The sequence below is a fragment of the Diabrotica virgifera genome, chromosome 6 (genome assembly GCF_917563875.1).
Source record: "Diabrotica virgifera virgifera chromosome 6, PGI_DIABVI_V3a".
In the NCBI taxonomy this organism is placed as follows: Eukaryota; Metazoa; Arthropoda; class Insecta; order Coleoptera; family Chrysomelidae; genus Diabrotica; species Diabrotica virgifera.
Genome location: NC_065448.1, coordinates 177,986,681 through 178,008,856, shown reverse-complemented (window position 1 = coordinate 178,008,856; position 22,176 = coordinate 177,986,681). Strand labels below are relative to the sequence as shown.

The 22,176-nt window shown below is 33.6% G+C and overlaps 1 protein-coding gene across 2 annotated transcripts in view; it reads right to left on the bottom strand.

Moving 5' to 3' along the window:
- Window positions 1-318: 318 nt before the first annotated feature.
- LOC114333632 (cullin-1) overlaps window positions 319-22,176 on the bottom strand; it is a 92,527-nt gene continuing 70,669 nt past the window's right edge. For both annotated transcript variants that reach the window (XM_028283561.2, XM_028283562.1), the window contains 5 exons: window positions 19,139-19,318; window positions 14,348-14,497; window positions 8,894-9,012; window positions 6,324-6,765; window positions 319-650 (listed from right to left, as the gene is read on the bottom strand). In XM_028283561.2, coding sequence (XP_028139362.1) covers window positions 570-650; window positions 6,324-6,765; window positions 8,894-9,012; window positions 14,348-14,497; window positions 19,139-19,318 — 972 coding nt within the window. In that variant the 3' untranslated portion in view covers window positions 319-569. The remainder of the gene's footprint in view (window positions 651-6,323; window positions 6,766-8,893; window positions 9,013-14,347; window positions 14,498-19,138; window positions 19,319-22,176) is intronic.

The window sequence follows — 22,176 nt, the reverse complement described above, 5'->3', positions numbered from 1 at the left end:
AGTAGATAGGTATATTGATTTCGTTGAAATCATAATATGAAGTAAGATTATATTATAATAGAAGCATAACTTCTTACGTGCGTACAAAGTACACACACATTCTTTTTTTTTTTTGTTTATGGACATTTTTTATAACATATTCCATACATTTAGATTAGAGATACAAGAGATTTCTTTATTTATGGTGTTTATTTCTTGTGGATCAACATTTCTTTGACTTTTCTTTCATTCTTCCATTGTTCCGTTCCTGTACTAATTTCTTCTTTTTCATGTTTATGGCCATTTTTTTTGTATACGATATTAGTAGTAAAAAAACAATAAGAAAGTACGTATTTAATGTTCAAGATCAGAAAATAAAAACATAAAAAGAAAATCTCGAGAACAAGAAATAACAATAATAATCCTTATGAAAACATGACAATGTAACTGTTTTATTTAGTAAGGTTTCGACTTTTAAAGATTCAAAATACAATCTAAGTATGTACATAATTATACATTACATAATTTCCACAGTCACAAACTTTCTTAGTGAAAAATAAATTATTTTATCATTCCTTGCTACTTCCGAATCATGCAAGGTAACTATATGTGTCTTTCTGGCCATCAGTTCTTTCCAAATATTCCTTTTCGATTAGAATATCTATACATTTCTGAAAAAGAAAAGATATATAAGATTAATGGAATGTTCCGTAATTATGGACAAAACAAATGTTAAAATAAGTTACTTTAAGGACAAATTGAGATTTTATGCTAAACAGACAGTGTGTATCAGACAAATGGAATGAATTCTATTACAAATAAATGCTCGGATATATCGATTCGAATAGGACTTTTCAACGCTTCTCATTTGTTTCGAGGTTCTGTCATATGTCGTATATCAATATTATACACGGATTATTCGACATATGACAGAAGCTCGAAACAAATGAGAAGCGTTGATAAGCCCTATTTTTAGTTGCACCATGTGTTGTCAGAACAATTAAGAAAATTCCATGTATCCTATACATATCTTCAATAATAATTGTTTCCGAAACATTGAGCACATTTTAAATAGTATTTGTAGATCTTCAAATTAACATTCAAATGAACTAAAAAGTTACATAGACGAGAACTTTATCACGTTGGAAAAGTCAAACAATAAGGAATGCACGTAATTTTCCCCTTGTTGCCATATTCTAAATTTGAAAAAAATATATAGGGAATAATCAGATTTTTTGACATGCCGTCCCTATTACAGCGAGCATTTTATTGGCTAGTATTAGTAACGAGTTTATATGACGTCATTATTATATTTGGGGAGATTGTAAATGGTAACTGACGTCTGTCATAATATTGGAGGTTAAATATAATGTCAAATTATTGTTTTCAAATTATATTTTATTTATTTAGTTTATATTTTAACGACAGTTTATTTTTTAACCAACTTCACTTTTCCTTCCCTATCCTTGATTGGTCGATTAGGCTTGTAACAGTCTTGTTGTATTAGCCCAGTAAATGAACGGGAAATTCGGCGATACCGTGTAATTTTCAGGGGCAACTCCGAATTGCATGAAAATTTGGATTTAGGTTCTACTTACCCTCCACTTCAAAGTTGAAATTGTGCCGCTGGTTGCTTTTACTTGGGGGCTGACAGTCACCCCTTCTCGGGAGCGAAAAAACATACGTTCAAAATAAGACCGGAAATGGATAAATTGACTGATTGTAAGCAACTTTCGTTATATAGAGTTTTTTACGTAAGTCAATACTTTTCGAGTTATTTATCATTGAAAATGTTGATTTTTCGACAAAAAACTACGTTTTCATACGGTTTTTCGCAAATAACTCAAAAAGTAAATATTTTATCGAAAAAAATATTCCTAACAAAAGTGTAGCTTATAAAAAACCCAAAAAAATGGTGTAAAGTAAAATCAGTAAAGTCTATTAATCAAATAAAAACAAAGATTATATTTAATTTAAAGCCAACTTTATTTTGAGCGTAACTCGCTTATTTTTAATGCTAAAACTTTTGTTAACAATTAAAACAAAGCTTTTTATAAACACTTGTAGTTTTTTTGTCGAAAAATCTACATTTTAAATCGCGAATAACTCGAAAAGTATTGACTTACATAAAAAACTTTATAGAACAAAAGGTGCTTAAAATAAGTCAATTTATCCATTTCCGGCCATATTTTAAACACGCGTTTTTTACCCCCCGAGAAGGGGTAAATGTCACCCCCTAAGTAAAAGCAACCAACGGCACAAATTCAACTTTGAAGTGGAGGGTAAGTAGAACCTAAATCCAAATTTTCATGCAATTTGGAGTTGCCCCTGGAAATTACACTCAAAACGGTCATTTATTGGGCTATATGGTAGGTTTAGTTAGGCGTTAATTTTAAGAAATGTTGCTGGCTAAATGGGCACAGCTCCCAAAGGCCATAAAATAAGAAGAAATAAAATTCTTCTTAGGTTGCCTGTCCGTTCCGAACGTTGGCGATCAATCTGGCTATGATGACTTTGTTGGTTGCTATACGGAATAGTTGTGTTGAGGTGTTTCTATACCATGCTCTCAGGTTAGCAAGCCAGGATATTCTTCTTCGTCCTGGGGCCCTTTTTCCTTCAAGTTTACCTTGTAAAATGCATTGGAGTAGCTCGTATCTGCCATGATTTCTCATTATATGTCTCAAATACTGCAGATTACGGCTCTTCACGATGTTGACTAAATCTGTGGTTGTGTTCATCCTCCGTAGTACTTCTTCAGTGGTGATAGTCTAAGAGCTAGTGAACCCTCCGCCTAACTAAAAGTAATTTGTATAGTGATAATTCATAGCACACCAAGGCTAAAAACCATGTAAGTCGAAAAGTGCATAGTTTAGGGGAAAAATAAACTTTCTCCTGTAAAGTTTAAATTTAAGTATGTTTTTGAGTAAGTCATTTAGAAGAAATGTGTACAATGACAGGCGATTCTGAACAGCATAAGACCTTGCCAGGCGAGGGGAAAGATTAGGGGTTTTTCCTAAAATTATTTTTTTTGCATCGAACAAAGTTCTTTTTAGGTTTTTGAACCATTCAAAACAGAAAAGGTCATTAGTGATTTTTCTCTTAGGTTAATAGTTTTTGTTATATAAGCGATTAAAACTTTTGAAAATTGCGAAATCGGCCATTTTTAACCCTAAATGGGACATTTAACTAAAAGTTTCAATGTTGCCAAGGTAGGTAGATATTCTTTAAACATTGATTGATGAAATCCCGAAGAGTTTTTTGCAATACAATATCGAAAACCCCTTTGTTTTTTAATTGCTAATCAAGCGGGCGCGACACTGTAGTATAAGTTAGGACATTTGAGTTTGCATCAATTCATTGTCTCGAGAATGGGCAAATTTGAAGAGAAATCCTCAGACAGGTCGATTTTTATTTTTAAATTAGAACTTTTTGGCATATATATATATATATATATATATATATATATATATATATATATATATATATATATATATATATATATATATATATATATATATATATATATATATATATATAATACTAGTGACGTCATCCATCTGGTCGTGATGGCGTAATCGATGATTTTTTGAAATGAGAGTAGGGATTGTGTGATAGCTCATTTGAAAGGTTATTTAATTTTCTATTCAGTAATACAAACATTAACATAATTATTTATGCAGTGTGTACAAAAAAAATTTTTTTAATAAATTAATTTAGACAAAAAGAAGAAAAATTTTTTTGTACACGCTGTATAAACAATTATGTTAATGTTTATATTACTGAATAGAGAATTAAATAACCTTTCAAACTATCACACAACCCCTACTCTTATTTAAAAAAAAATCATCGATTACGTCATCACGCCCAGATGGATGACGTCACTAGTATTATATATATGCCAAAAAGTTCTAATTTAAAAATAAAAATCGACCTGTCTGAGGATTTCTCTTTAAATTTGCCCATTCTCGAGATAATGAATTTATGCAAACTTAAACGTCCTTACTTATACTACAGTGTCGCGCCCGCTTGATTAGCAATTAAAAAACAAAGGGGTTTTCGATATTGTATTGCAAAAAACTCTTCGGGATTTCATCAATTAATGTTTAAGCAATAGCTCTACCTTGGCAATATTGAAATTTTTAGTCAAATGTCCGATTTAGGGTTAAAAATGGCCGATTTCGCAATTTTCAAAATTTTTAATCGCTTATATAACAACTATTAACCTAAGAGAAAAATCACTAAAGACCTTTTCTGTTTGGAATGATTCAAAAAACCTAAAAAAAACTTTGTTCGATAAAAAAAAAATTTTAGGAAAACCCCTAATCTTTCCCCTCGCCTGGCAAGGTCTTATGCTGTTCAGAATCGCCTGTCATTGTACACATTTCTTCTAAATGACTTACTCAAACACATACTTTAATTTAAATTTTACAGGAGAAAGTTTATTTTTCCCCTAAACTATGCACTTTTAGATTCACCTGGTAGATACACGTGCAGGGCTGATGCCTGCCAGGTCATGGTTTTTAGCCTTGGTGTGCTATGAATTATCGCTATACAAATTTCTAGCCTTACAGGAAGGCCGTTAGTCGGAGGGTTCACTAGCTCTTAGACTATGACTTTGTCTGTCCATGGTATCTTCAGGATCCTTCTGTACAACCATAGCTCAAAGCCTGAAGTTTCGATAGAGTTTCTGCCTTCAATCTCCACGTTTCTACTCCATATAGAAGCACTGAGTATACGTAACATTTGAGGAGCCTTATTTTTGTTTTTAGAGTAAGGTCATGTCTCTTGAACACAGAGCTCATAGTCAAGAATGCACTTTTTGCCTTTCCGATGCGACATCTAATCTCTTGAGTATTGTCCCACGACTCATTGATTATAGTTCCAAAATAGTTGTATTGTGAGACACGTTCAATTCTCATTTGGTTCACATCCATATTTGCTTCTGTTATGTTTTGCTTGCTGATGATCATTAGCTTGGTTTTGCTGGTGTTTATATCTACTCCATATGTTCTACTTGTTTCCGTTATTGTATTCATTATGTTTTGCAGCCCTTCTATGGTATTCGAAAACACGATTGTATCCTCTGCATACCGCAGGTTACTGCGCCTGACTCCATTTATTGAGATGCCTTCATCAATATCTTTTAGAGCCTCTTAAAAAATGTGCTCTGAGTACAAATTGAATATCAGCGGTGAAATTATGCATCCCTGTCACACTCCCCTTAAGATTTTGACCTGATCTGTATATTCTCCATCTATTCGGAGCACTGCTGATTGATTCCAATACAGGTTAGGTATTTTTCACGTCTCTTCAGTCAATCCCTGTACTCTTCAGCACTTCCATCATGTGTTCACGTCGGACTCTAGCGAAACCCTTCTTGTAGTCAATCAGGCATGCAAAAGCATCACAGCTGACATCTCTACATTTCTGAAACAACACCTGCACGCTAAATAAAGCCTTCCTCGTACCAACGACGTTCACAAATCCAAACTGATTGGGCGCAATTTTTTCTTCGCATTTTCGTTTTTTTGGATGACTTTTAAAAAGAGCATGAGCAGATAGCTCATTAGGCTTATGGTCCTATAAGTCTTCACAAATTTTTGCTCCTGGTTTTTTGGGCAACGGTACGAACTCAGATTTGATACGATGTCGAATAAGCCTCGTGTTTTTACGTGTCTCCTCGTATTTAATATGTTTCAACAATGTCCACAAAAAAAATATACAATGTATAATTAATGAATTTCACTTTTTTCAACAAATGTTTGTACTTTTAACTTTTACTTTAATAAAAATCTTATAAAATTTTACCTAATTATGATTTTTTTGTTACTATGTATCTAGGAACTGTGAGAAAGGAATATTGTTTCGACAATATTTTAATTTATTTTAATATAATAATATATTTTAATTTAGTTTTACAATGACTTTCTATAAAAAATGTTCAATTTATTATAACAAAACAATTTTCAAAAACACATTACAACCTCTTCGGGGTCATATATGCCCCGAACCGATAAGAAAGTTTCTGACGAGGTCTGTTAGACCTCGTACCGCCATATTTGAAGTCTTATAAAAATTGATTCCGCCATATACGAAGAAGAAGGAACCTTCTTTGGTTCCTCCATCTTCGACTGGTTAATGACAATTCTCTCTACAAATGTTATGACATTTTGCCAGGATACCTTCTTGTTTAGACGAAATACCCCTGATGATGCTGTAGGAGCGAAAGTATACTTGGGCAAGATTTAATAAACTTGGTGCTCAAAATCTACCTTTTATTTCTATAACCTACTCCTATTTTAATAGTATGTGATACCTTAACTTAAACGTATGATTTCCCTTACCTTAATAATATGAACTCTTGGTTTAAACCTCGAGGACAGCTGATTCAAAACTTCGGCTACCAACTGTTGATGTTTCAACACCTTTCTCGTTTTCATAATTCTAACTATAGCGGCTTGTATCAACAATTTTCTATCCTCTTCTATGTGTTTGTGAGTCGTTTCCTGTTCCAATTTTAATTCTGTTTTCATAGGAATATTTATGTTCACTCGAAGTTTCTTATTTTTAAATCCTAAATTTAGAGTAACCATCGAATTTAAACCGAGTTCATTTTCGTCGTCATCACAATTGAGTAACTTAGCCTTAAGTAGTATTTGTACAACTTGTATAAGAAAGTCGTTTTTAATTTGTGTATTTTCTTCTAGTTGAGCTATTGTCCACGAGTCGGCTACGTTGTATTGCAGTAATACTGCCATTTGAAAAGTGCTGGCTTGTAGTGTATATCTAAAAAAAAGTAAAATTAAGTTTATTTGCCTTATATTTATATAAAAATACAGGGAAGATTGTTGAAAAGGTTGGGATTTGGAATTTTTAGAATATCCAAAGAACCAATAAGATGCAAATTGGAGTTAGCAAATTATACAGCAAGTAATGGCTTTCAAATACCTGGGAATTAATCTATCAGCCGACAACAATATCGAAAAAGAGGTAAAAGACCAAATAATAAAAGCCAGTAGAACGGCCGGATACCTAAACGACACAATTTGGAAAAATAAACACCTAAGAGTGGAAACAAAGGACCGAATGTACAGTATAGTGCAAATCTCTGGAATAAATTCATTATTTCGGAAGTCAGCGACTTGAAAGTCAGTGAAAGGCACCGTTGAAGAAAAACAGGCAGTGCTGCCTATATAAAAGAAAAAGAAGAAGAAGAATCTTTTTATTCTTTTTATATCGGACCTTAAGCCTGTTCTTGTCCGATTTAAGACTGTAGCCGCTTAAGTGACGTTGACTGCCAGGTTTCACTACTACTACTTAAAACAATATGTTACGTGGGTGGTCCGATAAGTACTTACCCTCTTCCCTAGATGGCACCACTGTTGCAAAATCTACCGTCGTGTAATACATTCTTGTAGACGGCCTATGTCAAAACATCAGCCAAATCGGACTCATTCTTTTGTTTTGATCGCGTGTATAAGCGGGCGTGTTTGGGGATTTTAGAAAAAAAAGCAATATCAGTCAGTGATTCGACTCTTGTTCTTAGAAGCGAAATTCCGCAGAGAAATCAAAAAGCGCTTGAATACTGTAAAGTGACTCTTTTCCTTCGATGGAAACCGTCAAAAAATGATTTAACGAGTTTCAACGTGGTGGCAAGTCGTTTTTTGATAAGTCACTACCAGATGCCCCGAAAACGGCTACCACTGAGGATAACGTGAAAGAAATCCACGATCCCGTATTAGTAGACCGCCGACTGAAGAAGCTTGAGACAGTATGCATAGCAAAAGATCTCGTTGGTTATATCCTGCATAAAAAAGCTGTCGGCGCGATGGCTGCTGCATTTTCTAACTTCGAACAATAAACGCAACCATAAGACCACTTCAGAGCAATGTCTGATGCTGTTTAAACCTAATCCAAATGAGTTTCCACATTGTTTCATAACCGTCGACGAAGCATGGTTCCACTGGTATACACCAGTGTCCAAGGAACCATGATACTATAAATAAGAAGATAATATATTGCGCATCCTGAAGGGAGGGGGACTCGTGACGCAACTGGAGACCGGCACGTTCGTAATGGTTCGTAACGTCCGATTAGTTTGAATCGTTCGCGGTTGTAAGATAAGTGTATTTTATATTTTATTTTTGTAAAAGTGAGATGTCTTTTATAAACAAATAACACAAAAAAGTAGTTTAATATTATTTTACTAATTGAATAATTTCATGACAGAATGCATACAAATCCCATTTAACTTTAACAAGAATTCAAATTCAAATTGGTCTCCAGTTACGTCATCATGCGCGAAATCGGACGTATATGGGCTACGGGAAGATGCTATCTTGTTATTTTTAGTATCATGCAAGGAACAGTCGATACAGTGGACGTCCGATACAGGACGAAGACTGTCCAATCGGAAGAAAAGGCGATGACCACAATTTTTTGGGATTCACAAGGTGTGATCTATATCCACTTCCTGGAAAAGGGCAAAACGATCACAGGGCTTTACTATGCCGCATTATTAGCGCGATTTGACGCCGAATTTCAGAAAAAAACAGCACCAATTGGGCAAGAAAAAAAATACTGTTCAGCCATAACAACGCTTCGGCTAACATCTCCGCCATCGCCATGGTCAAATTGGTCTACAAACTGCTGTTCTATCCAACGTATTCTCCGGATTTGGGCCTGTCCGACTTATTTTTGTTTCCAAACTTAAAAAAAGTCACTCGCCGGGCAGAAATTTAAGTCGAATAAAGAGTTCATCACCGCCACGGAAGCCTACTTTGAAGACCTCAAGAAAAGGTATTTTTCAGACTACGTTCAAAAATAAATCGCCATTTTTCCAAAATTTTCGTTTTTCTTTTGAAGGCTAAGTACTTATCGGACCGCCCTTACAATAGAAACACAAAATTCTTACCTATTCTTAAAACAATTAGTATTTAACTCTCCTTTCGACATATTATACAGCCAATTTAGTTTCCTCCCTGAGTGCTGACCTGAGTAAAAATTTGTAAACCTATGTACGCTGCGTTCCAACTGAAAATAAAACATGTATTTTATAAAATTTAATATACAGTGTGTCCCAGTTGACTGGAAACATCCCTTTAAAATTTTGAAGTTGCAATCAATGGGTTAAGGGGATAGGCGCAAACTTTCGGCTCTAATGCTATTTAAATGGGATTCATTTTTTCGAATCCTGAGAAAACTAATGAATATTTTTGAAAAATTTAAACGCAGAATGAAAGATTACGTTATTACCGAGGGGCGAAAGTACCTGAAAACTTCTATTGGGACCGTGCAAGTTCGGCAAAGCGACACCTGGTTTCTACGCTCAGCAACATTATTCGCACTTTTAATTATATTGGCCAATTATATTAGTCCTGGTTACTGGATAATTGTCAAGGCCATAGTCCAAAAAAATAATAAGAAGAAAAAATAAGATTCAGGTTATGTTATTAAAACGTAAACCATTGTATGTAGTAAATAAAATTAGTTATTAAAATGCAGTACTGCAAGCAAAATACAATTAATTAAATTTACCTTTATATAATAATTGCATATCATACAAATATTGTAGAGCAATATATAGTATTTCTTCTTCAACGACAGTTGGTATGAAATATACGGAATATACGTCAATTTGACAATTTCAATTGACAATATGAATTATTTAAGAAAGTTGCAATATTTCTCCGCTATTCTCGCACGATCGTTTCTCGTATCCCCTCCAAGTACTTGCACACAGCGAATAACGTCAATATTAATAACTTACAGGGGTGAAAAACTAAGAGAAAATTTAGTGTGATTTTCAATTTTAAATATCTCATTCAAAAGAAACTTTTTATTTATTCTAAGGAGATTTTATTCTATTTCATTCTGCGTTTAAATTTTTCAAAAATATTTTATTAGTTTTTTCAGGATTCGAAAAAAAAAATTAATCCGTGGTAATATTTTCCAAATCGAACATTCGATATCTTTGCCAAACAACGCACTCAGTCGAACAGAATGTGCTGACAAAATAATGACAATTTAATATATTTGACACGGTTTCAGGAATATTTTGAGTTATTTATTCAACAATATTGGTAGTGTATTTGATAAATACAGTAGAACCCCGATTATCCGTGCTTCTCGGGACCGGCTGTGGCACGGATAATTGAAAAGCACGGATAATCTGAACATTTATTTCTTATATAAAATACATATGTACGTAAACACATACATATATACCTACCATAAAAAGATAATAGAAAAAATAAATCTTTGATTATGAGTCTTTCCCTCGGCATACATAGCCCGGGAGATAGTGTCAAATTTAACCGGAGCATTTTAGCATGGCTGTTTTCTTTTTATTTAGTTAGGTGTTCCAAAGCTTATTAACAAATGATGTGTCAGCTGGCCCAAAACCGGGGATTTTAGCCAAGAAAAGGTAAAATGTGAAACTTGATGGAAAAACGCTACAACTTATATGTCAAATATTTATGTCCGTGACTTACGTGTATAATAGCCAAGAATACCTAGCTACTGGCTTTCACCCAGACGACTCGGGTTCAAATCCTGGCACTGAAAATCTTTTTTGTTTTTAAAATTGACATTTTGATTTGAAAAATAATTATTTTTTGATAATACCACGTTTTTATTATTTATACGACACAATATAAAAAAGTCTGTATGTTTTTTATAGAATCGTAAACTTTGCATTTGATCATATATATTCAGCTGACGCTTCTTTCGTACAATCTAAAATTCATAAATTAATGGTTTATACTTTTTAATCTTTGCCAAACTACATGGTTCAAGAATATTATTTTATTATTAACTAGCTGACCCGGCAAACTTCGTACCGCCTTAGAACTAAAAAATGTTTAAAAGTTAAATACCTAAAAATTACCAGAAAGCCAAAAAATACTCAAAAATATTGCATATATTTTTTTTCTAATAAACAATATTGTTTTTGTGGTGTCTGCGTAAATAATGATTACTTAGAATGGTCGTATTAACTCAGAAACCTTCCCGGGTTCATGTAGGTACAACAGCTTTGCTTGAGGTCATCATATTATAATCATGCATAGTTTACGATTCGATAAGGGGCTTACAGACAAACATTCATTTTTATATATTATAGAGAACAAGGAAATATTTAGATTAAAAGGGGTTGGTGATAAAAAAGTGAACAATTAGGGTCCAAAAAAATAAAAAATGGGGGGGGGGGCAACCCTCTTTTTCACTTTGATTGGTCGTACTAACTAAGGAAGCTTTAGGGGATTATGTACAGCAACTTTGTTTATTAAGGAGGTCAATCATAATAATATGATCAAATGCATTAGTCCTGTCGCCAGGGGGGGTACAACGGCCTTCTTAATTCAGATGGACTTACTTAAGTTTTTTTTTATGTATTTTGACCCGTAGAACACGAATTTTTTGGGTAACAGTTGATCCGGATGTCGATAAGATTGTTATAAATAAAGAAGTTGAGGAATTACATAACAGCGATTTCTCGCAAAACAAAACATTTTTTTGTATTTTTTGGGTCATTCTAACCAAAAAATGTTCCTACAAGTTTTTTCGTAGGATGCATAGTTTTCGAGATAAACGCGGTTGAACTTTCAAAAAATGGAAAAATTGCAATTTTTGAACCCGAATAACGTTTGAATAAAAAATAAAATAGCAATTCTGCTTACCGCCTTTAAAAGTTTAAGTCAAATTATATCTGTTTTGAATATTTGTATTGCTAAAAATTTATTTTTTGATTGTTAAAAAAAGCTATAAACACATACTGTTTCCCGTGCCTAATACATGCGTTTTAATGCATGCTACTTAGAAATAGCCCCGCTTGCACTTTTACCTCCTCTACGTACTCGTTCGATTTTAAATGAAAAATCATTGAAACATCACTCAAGCACTAGGTGTTTATAGCTTTGTTTTAACAATAAAATAATACATTTTTGGCAATACAAATAATTAAAACCGATATAATTTGACTTGAACTTTCAAATGCGGTAAGCAGAATTGCTATTTTATTTTTTAATCAAAAGTTTTTCGGGTTCAAAAATTCCAATTTTTCGATTTTTTGAAAGTTTAACCGCGTTTATCTCGAAAACTATGCATCCTACGAAAAAATTTGTAGGAACATTTTTTGGTTAAAATGGCCCAAAAAATACAAAAAAATGTTTTGTTTTGCGAGAAATCGCTGTTATGTGATTCCTCAACTTCTTGGTTTATAACAATCTTATCGACATCCGGATCAACTGTTACCCAAAAAATTCGTGTTCTACAGGTCAAAATACATAAAAAAAAACTTGGGTAAGTCCATCTGAATACAGGAGGCCGTTGTACCCCCCCTGGCGACAGGACTACACACCTAGTTTACGATTCTATAAAAGAAATACAGACTTTTTTATATTGTGTCGTATAAATAATAAAAACGTGGTATTATCAAAAAATAATTATTTTTCAAATCAAAATGTCAATTTTAAAAACAAAAAAGATTTTCAGGGCCAGGATTTGAACCCGAGTCGTCTGGGTGAAAGCCAGTGGCTAGGTAATCTTGGCTATTATACACGTAAGTCACGGAGATAAATATTTGACATATAAGTTGTAGCGGTTTTCTATCAAGTTTCACATTTTACCTTTTCTTGGCTAAAATCCCCGGTTTTGGGCCAGCTGACACATCATTTTTGTTAATAAGCTTTGGAACACCTAACCAAATATAAAGAAATCAGCCATGATAAAATGCTCCTGCCAAATTTGACACTACCTCTCGGGCTAATAGTTTCCGTCGAGTGATTTACTGTGACGCTATTTTAATAAAACCTCAAAAATACAATTTAAGTAATAGAAAATCATTGCACGGATAATCCTCAGCCCGGATAATCCACACACGGATAATCGGGGTTCCAATGTAATTGATTTAAGACGTGAAATAAATAAAAAATTATTTATTATTTATGGAAAACCCCAAGCAGAGAATACACCAGGATATATTCTGTGATCCAAGTATTTTGTTGTTAAGGGGATGGGTACGTAGTTTCTGCTCCAATGCTATTCAAATGGGATTAATTTTTTTCGAATCCTGAGAAAACTAATAAGTATTTTTGAAAAATTTATACACAGAATGAAAAATTACGTTATTATCGAGGCCGAAAGTCCCTGAGAACTTCTATAATGTTTATTTTAATAAGTTACAGGGGTGAAAAACTAAGAGAAAATTTAGTGTGAATTTTGATTTTAAATATCTCACTCAACTTTTTATTTATTCTAAGGGACTTTCGGCCCTCAGTAATAATTTGGTCTTTCATTCTGCGTTTAAATTTTTCAAAAATATTTATTACAGTAGATAAATTATTACAATCACAGAATACATACTTAGTGAAAAAATTATCATATTAATTAACTGAATTAATAATTAAGGCAATTAATTATACAAGTAACAGTTATCCAAGAACATTCAAAAGCCATCTTTAAAGTTAATGATGACATTGTCAAGTAAAGTTTACATATCCATACCAGTGAGAATTTTACTACACGTAATTTGCCGTGTAAAGACAGAAAAAGTAGGGATAGCCGTAAAATATTTGCGAATTATGTACCGATGGCCTTAAAGATTTTTATTTATCTAAGCGTTCCATAGTAATAATATATTATTAAAAAATCACTATCACTTTTCTTATTTTCTCGAAAGGCCCGGTACTTTATGTCTCGGTTAACAGCCGGTTAGTTAACCGGGGTTTAATCGGGGCCTCTTTAGGGTCTCTTGCGTTGTAATAAAGGCAATTACAAGTATTATTATAATTATAAATAAGTATAATAATAATTATAATTGCATTTATTACAACGCAAGACACCCTAAAGAGGTCCGGATTAAACCCGGTTAACAAACCGGCTGTTAATCGAGACATAAAGTACCGGGCCTAAGTATTAGTTTTTATAGCATACCTAGTATATAAATTATTATAATCACTGAATACATAGTGAGTGAAAAAATTATCATATTAATTAACTGAATTAATAATTTAAGCGATTATACAAGTAAAAGTTATCCAAGAACATTCAAAAGTCATATCTAAGATAATGGTGACAATGTCATTGCCCAGTAATGTTTATGTACATATCCATACTAGTGAGAATTTTACTACACGTAATTTGCCGTGTAAAGAAAGAAAAAGTAGGGATAGCCGTAAAATATTTGCGCCTGCGCTCTTAACTAATGTTATAGGGTGTTTCCAATTTAAACGGGTTACATTTTGTATTATTCCTAAAACGACACGGTTTTATGGAATTCCGTTCTAAAAAGGACTTTCAAAATAGTAGTATCCGTGTAAAATAGTTTAAAACATGAAAGAGTAAAGATATTAGCCTAATACACACTCACCTCAGAGGGTAAACCAAACGTAAAAGATTGTTGAAAGGGCCAGGAGCCCGAAGATAATACTTGAATAGTAAAATCGATTCCTAAAGATTCATTTGACTTGAGTAAGTGATTTCTAAATTGTTCATTTAAATCCTTCGAGACTCCAATGTCCTGTGAAGAAAAGAAAAGAAAATAAAAATAAACGCTCGGACAGGTCGATTTTTAAAATATTCATAGTATATTATAGCATCAATGTCTCGAACTTTACGCGATCCCTCTTCAGGTGACAGTCATAACTTTGCTTTTATTAAATGGGAAAGTAGATCATGTGACACCTCATTTAAAAGCTTTTGAAATACTGATACAAAAATGTATAATACTTACGCAAAATTTCGGTCCAATAATTTTTAAATGCATTAATTTTTTTTTATTCCTGAGAAAACTAATAAGTCTTTGTGAAAAATTTAAACGCAGAATGAAAGATTACGTTATTATCGAGGTCCGAAAGTCTCTGAAAACTTCCATAATATTTATTTTAATAAGTTACAGGGATGAAAAAGAGAAGAAAATTTAATACAATTTTTAATTTCAAATATATCATTCAAAAGAAACTTTTTGTTTATTTTAAGGGACTTTTGGTTCTGGGTAATAATGTAATTTTTAATTCTGCGTTTAAATTTTTCAAAAATACTCATTAGTTTTCTCAGGATTCGAAAAACATGAATGCAATTAAAAAGCATTTGACCGAAATTTTGCGCAGTATTATACACTTTTGTAATCAGTACTTCAAAAGCTTTTAAATGAGGTGTCACATGATGTACTTTCCCATTTTAAAAAATCAAAGTTATGACTGTCACCGGAAAAGGGATCGCATAAAGCTCGAAAGCACGTAAAGAACTGTATAAAAACATTTGTCAAAAACATAGAACTAAAGTTACCATCTTCTCCACGTAGAATATTTTCAGAGGGAGGAGCAGGAGCGTTGTTTAAAATCAAAACATTCCAAGTTTCTTCTCTTGAAATTTTCTCAATGCAGACACAAATTCTTTAAAAAAACCAATGTTTGAAAATATCTGAGTGAACCATCCCTTATTAAAGCTATAGTATGAAAGGGGTAGATGATGCATTATATCTTTTAAAACTACAGGTTTTCGAGATTTACCATCAGGAGTCAATCTATGCGATCCATCGGTGTTAGCACAAAGCAGTGTTGAGATCCTGGGCTTGCTGAGTTTTTTTCCAGAATTCGATTTTTCATATTTTTTACAATCAATTTTTTTTAATTTGACCGGATTTTTTGTCCGTTATATACTAATGGCTTGATTACACTTAACGAGTACAGTGGCGAGACAGCAAACTGTTACTAGGCCGAGACAGTGGTGAGAGCGAGAGATGGTTTATATGTATTTGGCAATTTTTGAACTTGCAGGCGAGTCAGTTCAGTTTCGATTCACAAAAACAAGAAGTAGTGTACTTATGGATCGTAAAGCTAACATTAAAAATATATCAAACGGCTTATACCACTGCTTATACAAGAATGGACGGATATATTATGAGAAAGAGATAAGCGTCTTTGGACTATAGACAATGGATTTTAAGAAGACCAAATCTCGCTGCTCCCGATTTTTTCAATTCGTTGATTTTTTATTTCTTGTCTATATGTCGAATTTAAATTTTTTATTTTATTTGACTTCTTGAGTTTTAAAACCAACAATATTTATTTCTTCTACAATCGATACATAATATGCTGTATCACCTTTTTTTGTTTATTTTTATACTCCAAAGATTTGAAATTTCATAAGCACGCGTGTGACTTATCTGAGTTCCATTTGTTAGCTATTTTTGAGAATCGCACAAATCACATTGATTAACACAAGTCGTCTCCTCTGATGAAGTGGTAATATGCACAGTTACACAGCGAATATTGTTTACACATACCGAGTGGATTGGCGAGGATACGATTAAAGGGTGGGAGGTCGAAGACTCGGCCTAGTAAATAGAACAAGACCCGAGTGACTGCCTCGCCATATGGCTGGGTCGAGTGCTCGGCCAAGTACTCGTTAGTATGTTTATACCAAACCAGCACTCGGCCGAGAACACTGTCTCGCTACAATCCTCGTTACGTGTAATCAAGGTTTAAGTCCGTTAAAGAGTGGTCCGTTCTATCGAGGTTTTACTGAATATATAAAATGATACATTTAAAATTATAGTATAATTTTACACGCCACTGAAATTACTACTCTGTCTCCTCAAATTCCGTAATAATCCACGAACTTCGAAATGAATCACTGACAACTATTTTGTTCTTTGTCTATAGGTTTTACATTATCTGTGTTTGTTGATTTTGGATAGGTCCCAGTGCTTGCTATCGAGCCGCTTTTGGATAGAGGTCTTTCTTCTACAGGTACTCAAACCTTTAATCCATATCTAAGTCCCAACACTACTTTTAATTTCTTCTTCTTCTTCAAGTGTCCTCTCCGTTGCGAACGTTGGCTATTAACATGGCAATTCTGATCTTGCTTGCGGCACTTCTGAATAGTTCGACTGATGCGAGCCCGAACCACTTCCGCAGATTTTGGAGCCACGAGTGTCTTCTTCTGCCTGGCCCTCGCTTACTGCCTATTTTCCCCTGGACAATCAATTGCAGTAGACGGTACTTATCGTGTCTCAATATGTGGCCTAGATATTCAAGTTTTTTTTTTTGTTTAATTGTGCTCACGATTTCTTTCTCTTTCCGATTCTGTGGATTACTTCTATGTTGGTGACATGTTCGGTCCAGGATATACGAAGAATGCATTGGTGCACCCACATTTCGAATGCTTCTAGTTTTTTCGTGAGCGTCTCTGTCAGCGTCCAGGCCTCCATACCATACAGTAAGATCGGACAAATGTAGCATTTAACTAGACGTATCTTAGGGGAAGAGATAAATCTTTGCTTATGAGTAGCTTTTTCATATTGTTAAATGCTGCTCTAGCCCGTTCTATTTTCGCCTTTATTTCTGTGCCCTGTTCCCATTTTGCATTTACGTTCCACATACGTTGATTTTAAATAATTATAGTATTTTTACTACAAAAGCGATATTACGTAGGTCAAAATTTTTGACGTAAGAGAACTGTCAAAACATTAGAATGTGACTTTCATTATTGCCATGTTTATTATAAAAACATGGCAATAATGAAAAGTCACATTCTAATGTTTTGACAGTTCTCCTACGTCAAAAATTTTGACCTACGTAATATCGCTTTTGTAGTAAAAATACTATAGCCGGCCAAAAGTCAAATTTCAAAAGTGACGTAAAACATTTAAAACACATTCTAGAGACACATTATGATTTGTCTTAACAAAAACTTACTATCCCCGCTCCAGAAGTATTCACGGCGCACGTGTGCACGTGCGAATGCGCGCGCATGTAGCTGTTATTGAATTTTTGTTCTCTTAGTTTAGTAGTCAACCTTTTAAAAATTGTGACATTTTGTAATATTCACCTTATTTTTCAAAGTGATTGTGATGGAATATAATAATTCAGGTAATAATGAATATTTCTTGAAATGTTCGTAGAAAGTTTACTGTTATTTTATATTATTTTAGAAAGTCAAAAACAAGCCATTTCATAGTGGCATTTCTGTTTAATTTTTATGTTTATAAGACATTTAGTTATATTATCGCCTCCAATCGAGCAATACTATTTATTTTATAGCATACTGCATATATTTGGCTAATTAATGGCGTTCAATTTAGCTGCGGATAGCTGCGGATGCCCGAAATACAGGGTTTTTAATTTTGTAAAACAGGATGACGTCACAAAAATAAAAGTACCTACTTATTTATTTTAATTATAATGAGTTACGATTTGTTTTAGCTATATCTGATGACTGCTCTGGCCTAAACATAGTGCTCCGTAAATATCTTTGCGGCCAAATGGAGCTACAAGATTTTCCTAATCTAGAGGACAAATTAAAATATTTGGAAATTCACTTATTGAACTGATAATTTAATCATTTTAAAACAAAGATTTCGAGATTTTAAAACGGCGACGATCGAGAAATGGTTAAAGACTCACGAAAATATGCTATATTTCTACAAGCAAATAAAGATTGGTTAGATGGAACATTTAAAACTAGTAGAAAAGAAATAAATTGAACCAAGTCTGCTTTCTAAATTATTTGAGCACTCCAGTGAAAGGACAAAAAGAAGAAAAACAGAAGAAATACGTTCTTTGCTTTATGGTGAAGTTATCGTTCATGCAGCACAGACATTACAGGCTCGTGGAAAAAGGAATGCTTCAAAAATACCAAGAGATCTCAGAGATTCCAGCTAGTGCAAGGAAATACAGAGATGCGTACAGGAAATTAAACTTCTTTTAACTTCTGACCCACTATTAACAATTTTAAGCAGAAAAAACGTGTACAGAAAAGGATCAAACCAGGCTCATTTTGTTCTGAAACATTTCGAATGCTGTTCCCTACCGGGTGACCCCAAATACTGAGTCCGATATGTCAGATACCGACTGAGGTATAAGTAAAAACCTGCATATTTTGTATTAATTTTAAATTTGTATTAGTTTTAGTAGAAATATGATGTAAAATAGTTTTGGCCGCGTAAATCCATTAAATCGACGTATGTGCGTTGGTGCCAAGATATACATAAGATTCTACATGGTCAAGTAATATGTTGTTTATCTGTAACTGTCTAGCAGATTGTTGCGTTTTGCTTATCGGCATCCATTTGGTCTTCTTGAAGTTGAGGCTCAGGCCGTATTCATCACTAACGGAATTAACTTTTAATTTACTAAATAAAATATATCCTACTTACTTGGAACATCCTTTGAAGTTTAGACGTATATTCAAACCCACAAGCTTGTTTTAATTTTGAGATCATCGAAGCTTCAGCATCATCACTAGCCGACATATGCTGCACTAACCTTTTGGCCAACATTTTACTATAGAACTTTTGAAAGACGTCCTTATCTTCTATATATTTGAACACTACCATCTGAAAAAATATATGTTAGTTTAACAAATAGGACAAAAATTCCATAATCATAACGAAAGTTTTTCAATAAAATAATAACGTATGGTCCTAAAGTTTTGGGAGAAATTTCACCTGGTCTTATTGAGAAGCAAAATGCATTTAACAAAGAAGGCCATGGAATTGAAATGTCATCAGTTATTGACATTTAATAAACAAAGCAGAATATTTTGGTTTGTGCTCTGCAAAATGTCTTATAAAATTTATATTCGTCGAGGTGTTTATAATATGGTTGGGCGAATGTCGAAACGAGATATTGTTAATATTTATCGAGATCAAAACATAAGCAAATCGACAATTTATCGCACAATCAGAGAATGTGAAGAAGGGATACCATGTGTTAACATGGATAAGATAAGATAAGAACAAAATTGGGGTCTAACAGCGAAAACTGGCCAGAAAATTTCATGTTGGAAAGACTACAGTATACAGGACCCTATCGAGTAACAATATTATCTACCGGAAAAGAAGGAAAGCTCCAAAATACACAGAGGATCAATTAGAGAGAATTCCGAGATGTTGCCGCGCGTTAAGGCGAGTGCATTTCGTCAACAAGTTGATCGTGATGGACGATGAAAAATATTTTACTTTGTCCAACTCTGAGATGAAGGGGTAACGATGGGTTTTACACGAACGATTACGAAAATGTACCTGATGAAATAAAATTTAAAAGTAAGAAAAAATTTGAGGACAAAATTTTGGTATGGTGTGCAATTTCTGAGGCTGGCTTTATCTCACAGCCCTACATTGGTGTTGTTCGAGGCGAAGCCTTAAACGCAAATATTTATATTCAAAGATGTCTCTCTAAATTGCTTCAGTTTGTGAACACACATCATGCAAATGATCAAATAGTCTTTTAGCCAGATCTTGCTTCATGTCATTACGCGAGGATCACAAGGGACTGGTACGAAACTAACAACATTACCTTTGTACCGAAAGCAGGCAATCCCCCCAACCTACCTCAGGCTCGTCCAATTGAAGAGTTCTGGGCAATATTAAGTCGGAAAGTCTATAATAACGGATGGGAAGCACAAAATCAGGAACAGTTAAGACGCCGCATATATACAAAAATTAGAGAAATTGACGCCGAGGTCGTCCAAAGGATGATGCAACGTGTCAGGGGAACTATTAGGCAAATCGAAAATAATGGTCCCTTTTCTGTCATTTGAATTTTGATTTATAATAAGGATAGTTAAGTTAAATTGTTGAATAATTTAATAAAAATATAAGATTATTGTGGTCAGAGTTATATGCTTTTGAAATTTTCCCCAAAACTTTAGGACCATACGTTAAATCCTTAAATTATTCTATCCCAAGAATAAAGATTTTTTAGAATGTATTAAATTCGCGCACGCGAGCGCCAAAAAATTAATGCCTTTGAGATGTGGTGCTGTAGAATGCTGCGCATACCTTGGACAGCTCATAGGACAAACGTTTCAATTCTAAGCCAACTCAATATTAAAAAAAGGCTGTCCACAATATGTCTGCAACGAATTCTGCAATTCTTCGGTCAGGTGGTTCGCACAGATGACGATAGTTTGAAGAGAATAATTATTGTTTCTGGAAACGTTCCGGGCAGAAGATCAAGAGGACGATCACCAACTAGATGGTCCGACCAAATTAAGAATTCAGCTGGAAACTCATTCTGCGAAGCTCTTAAAGCAGCTGAAGATAGAGACCAATGGAGAAACATTGTTAGGAATATTGGAAGAAATCACGATCCTCAGTAATGGGGAAACGGCAAGAGACAGATTAAATACACTGCTCATCAGATAAAAGAGGTCACCCATAAAATTTAAGAAATTTTTTATCTTTTCAGTTTTTTCTTATATATATCAAATTAAATCCATTTTGTATTGAGACAGACTCTTGTAGCACGTAACCCGACATTATCATTAGCAATAAATGAAAAAAGAGGTAAAATTTGAGAAAATAATAAATGTATTGAAAATTTCAACATACTATTACAGTTACAGTTATAGCAATAATTGAACTAGAGCCAAGAAAAGGCAATTATCACTCATTTTATTAATGTCTGTTGCACCACGGTTCTGGGTGACACTCATTTGGCATAGAATAGATCATGTTTTGGATGTACCTTTGGGGAAAAGTGGTCGATTCTTCAATGAGAGCCATTCAAAGCCCTTCACATGTTGTTAAAGCAAGTATACAACAACGTACAAAAAACTCGAAGAGGTACTACAAAGTTTTTTATTAAAAGGTCAAAAAGGACGCGTTTCGGCTCAGCACGAGCCCTGATCAGCTTAAGGTACTAGTACACTTTAGAAGACCAAAAATAAGCATTTTTTCAAGATTTTTTTCTCAGAACGTTTATTAAAAATGAATATAAAACTATTTAGATATTAATATCTAACTCTTAGAGAATACAAAAAATATATCTTTTTTCTTTCATTTACGTACACTAATAGTGTAGAGCGCGCCAAAGTCGAGTCCTCGAAAAAAAGTGGTTCCGATGGCGGACAGTTAATCTCAGGATTGTGATCTCTGGAACAAAATCGTTTGTTATGTGACAATTCACCACCGTTAGTGAAAAATTCCGGAAAACAAAGAAGAAACCTTCCTTTTTCAAATGCAGTACGATTTTTTGTTTCAGATATCCCAATCCTGAGATTAACTGTCCGCCATCATTTTTCGAGGCCTCAACTTTTGCGCCACCTATATTAGTGTACGTGCATAAATGAAAAAAGTATATTTTTTGTACTCTCTAAGAGTTAGACATCAATATGTAAAAAGTTTTATGTTCATTTTTAATAAAGGTTCTGAGAAAAAAATTCTTGAAAAAAATGATTATTTTTGGTCTT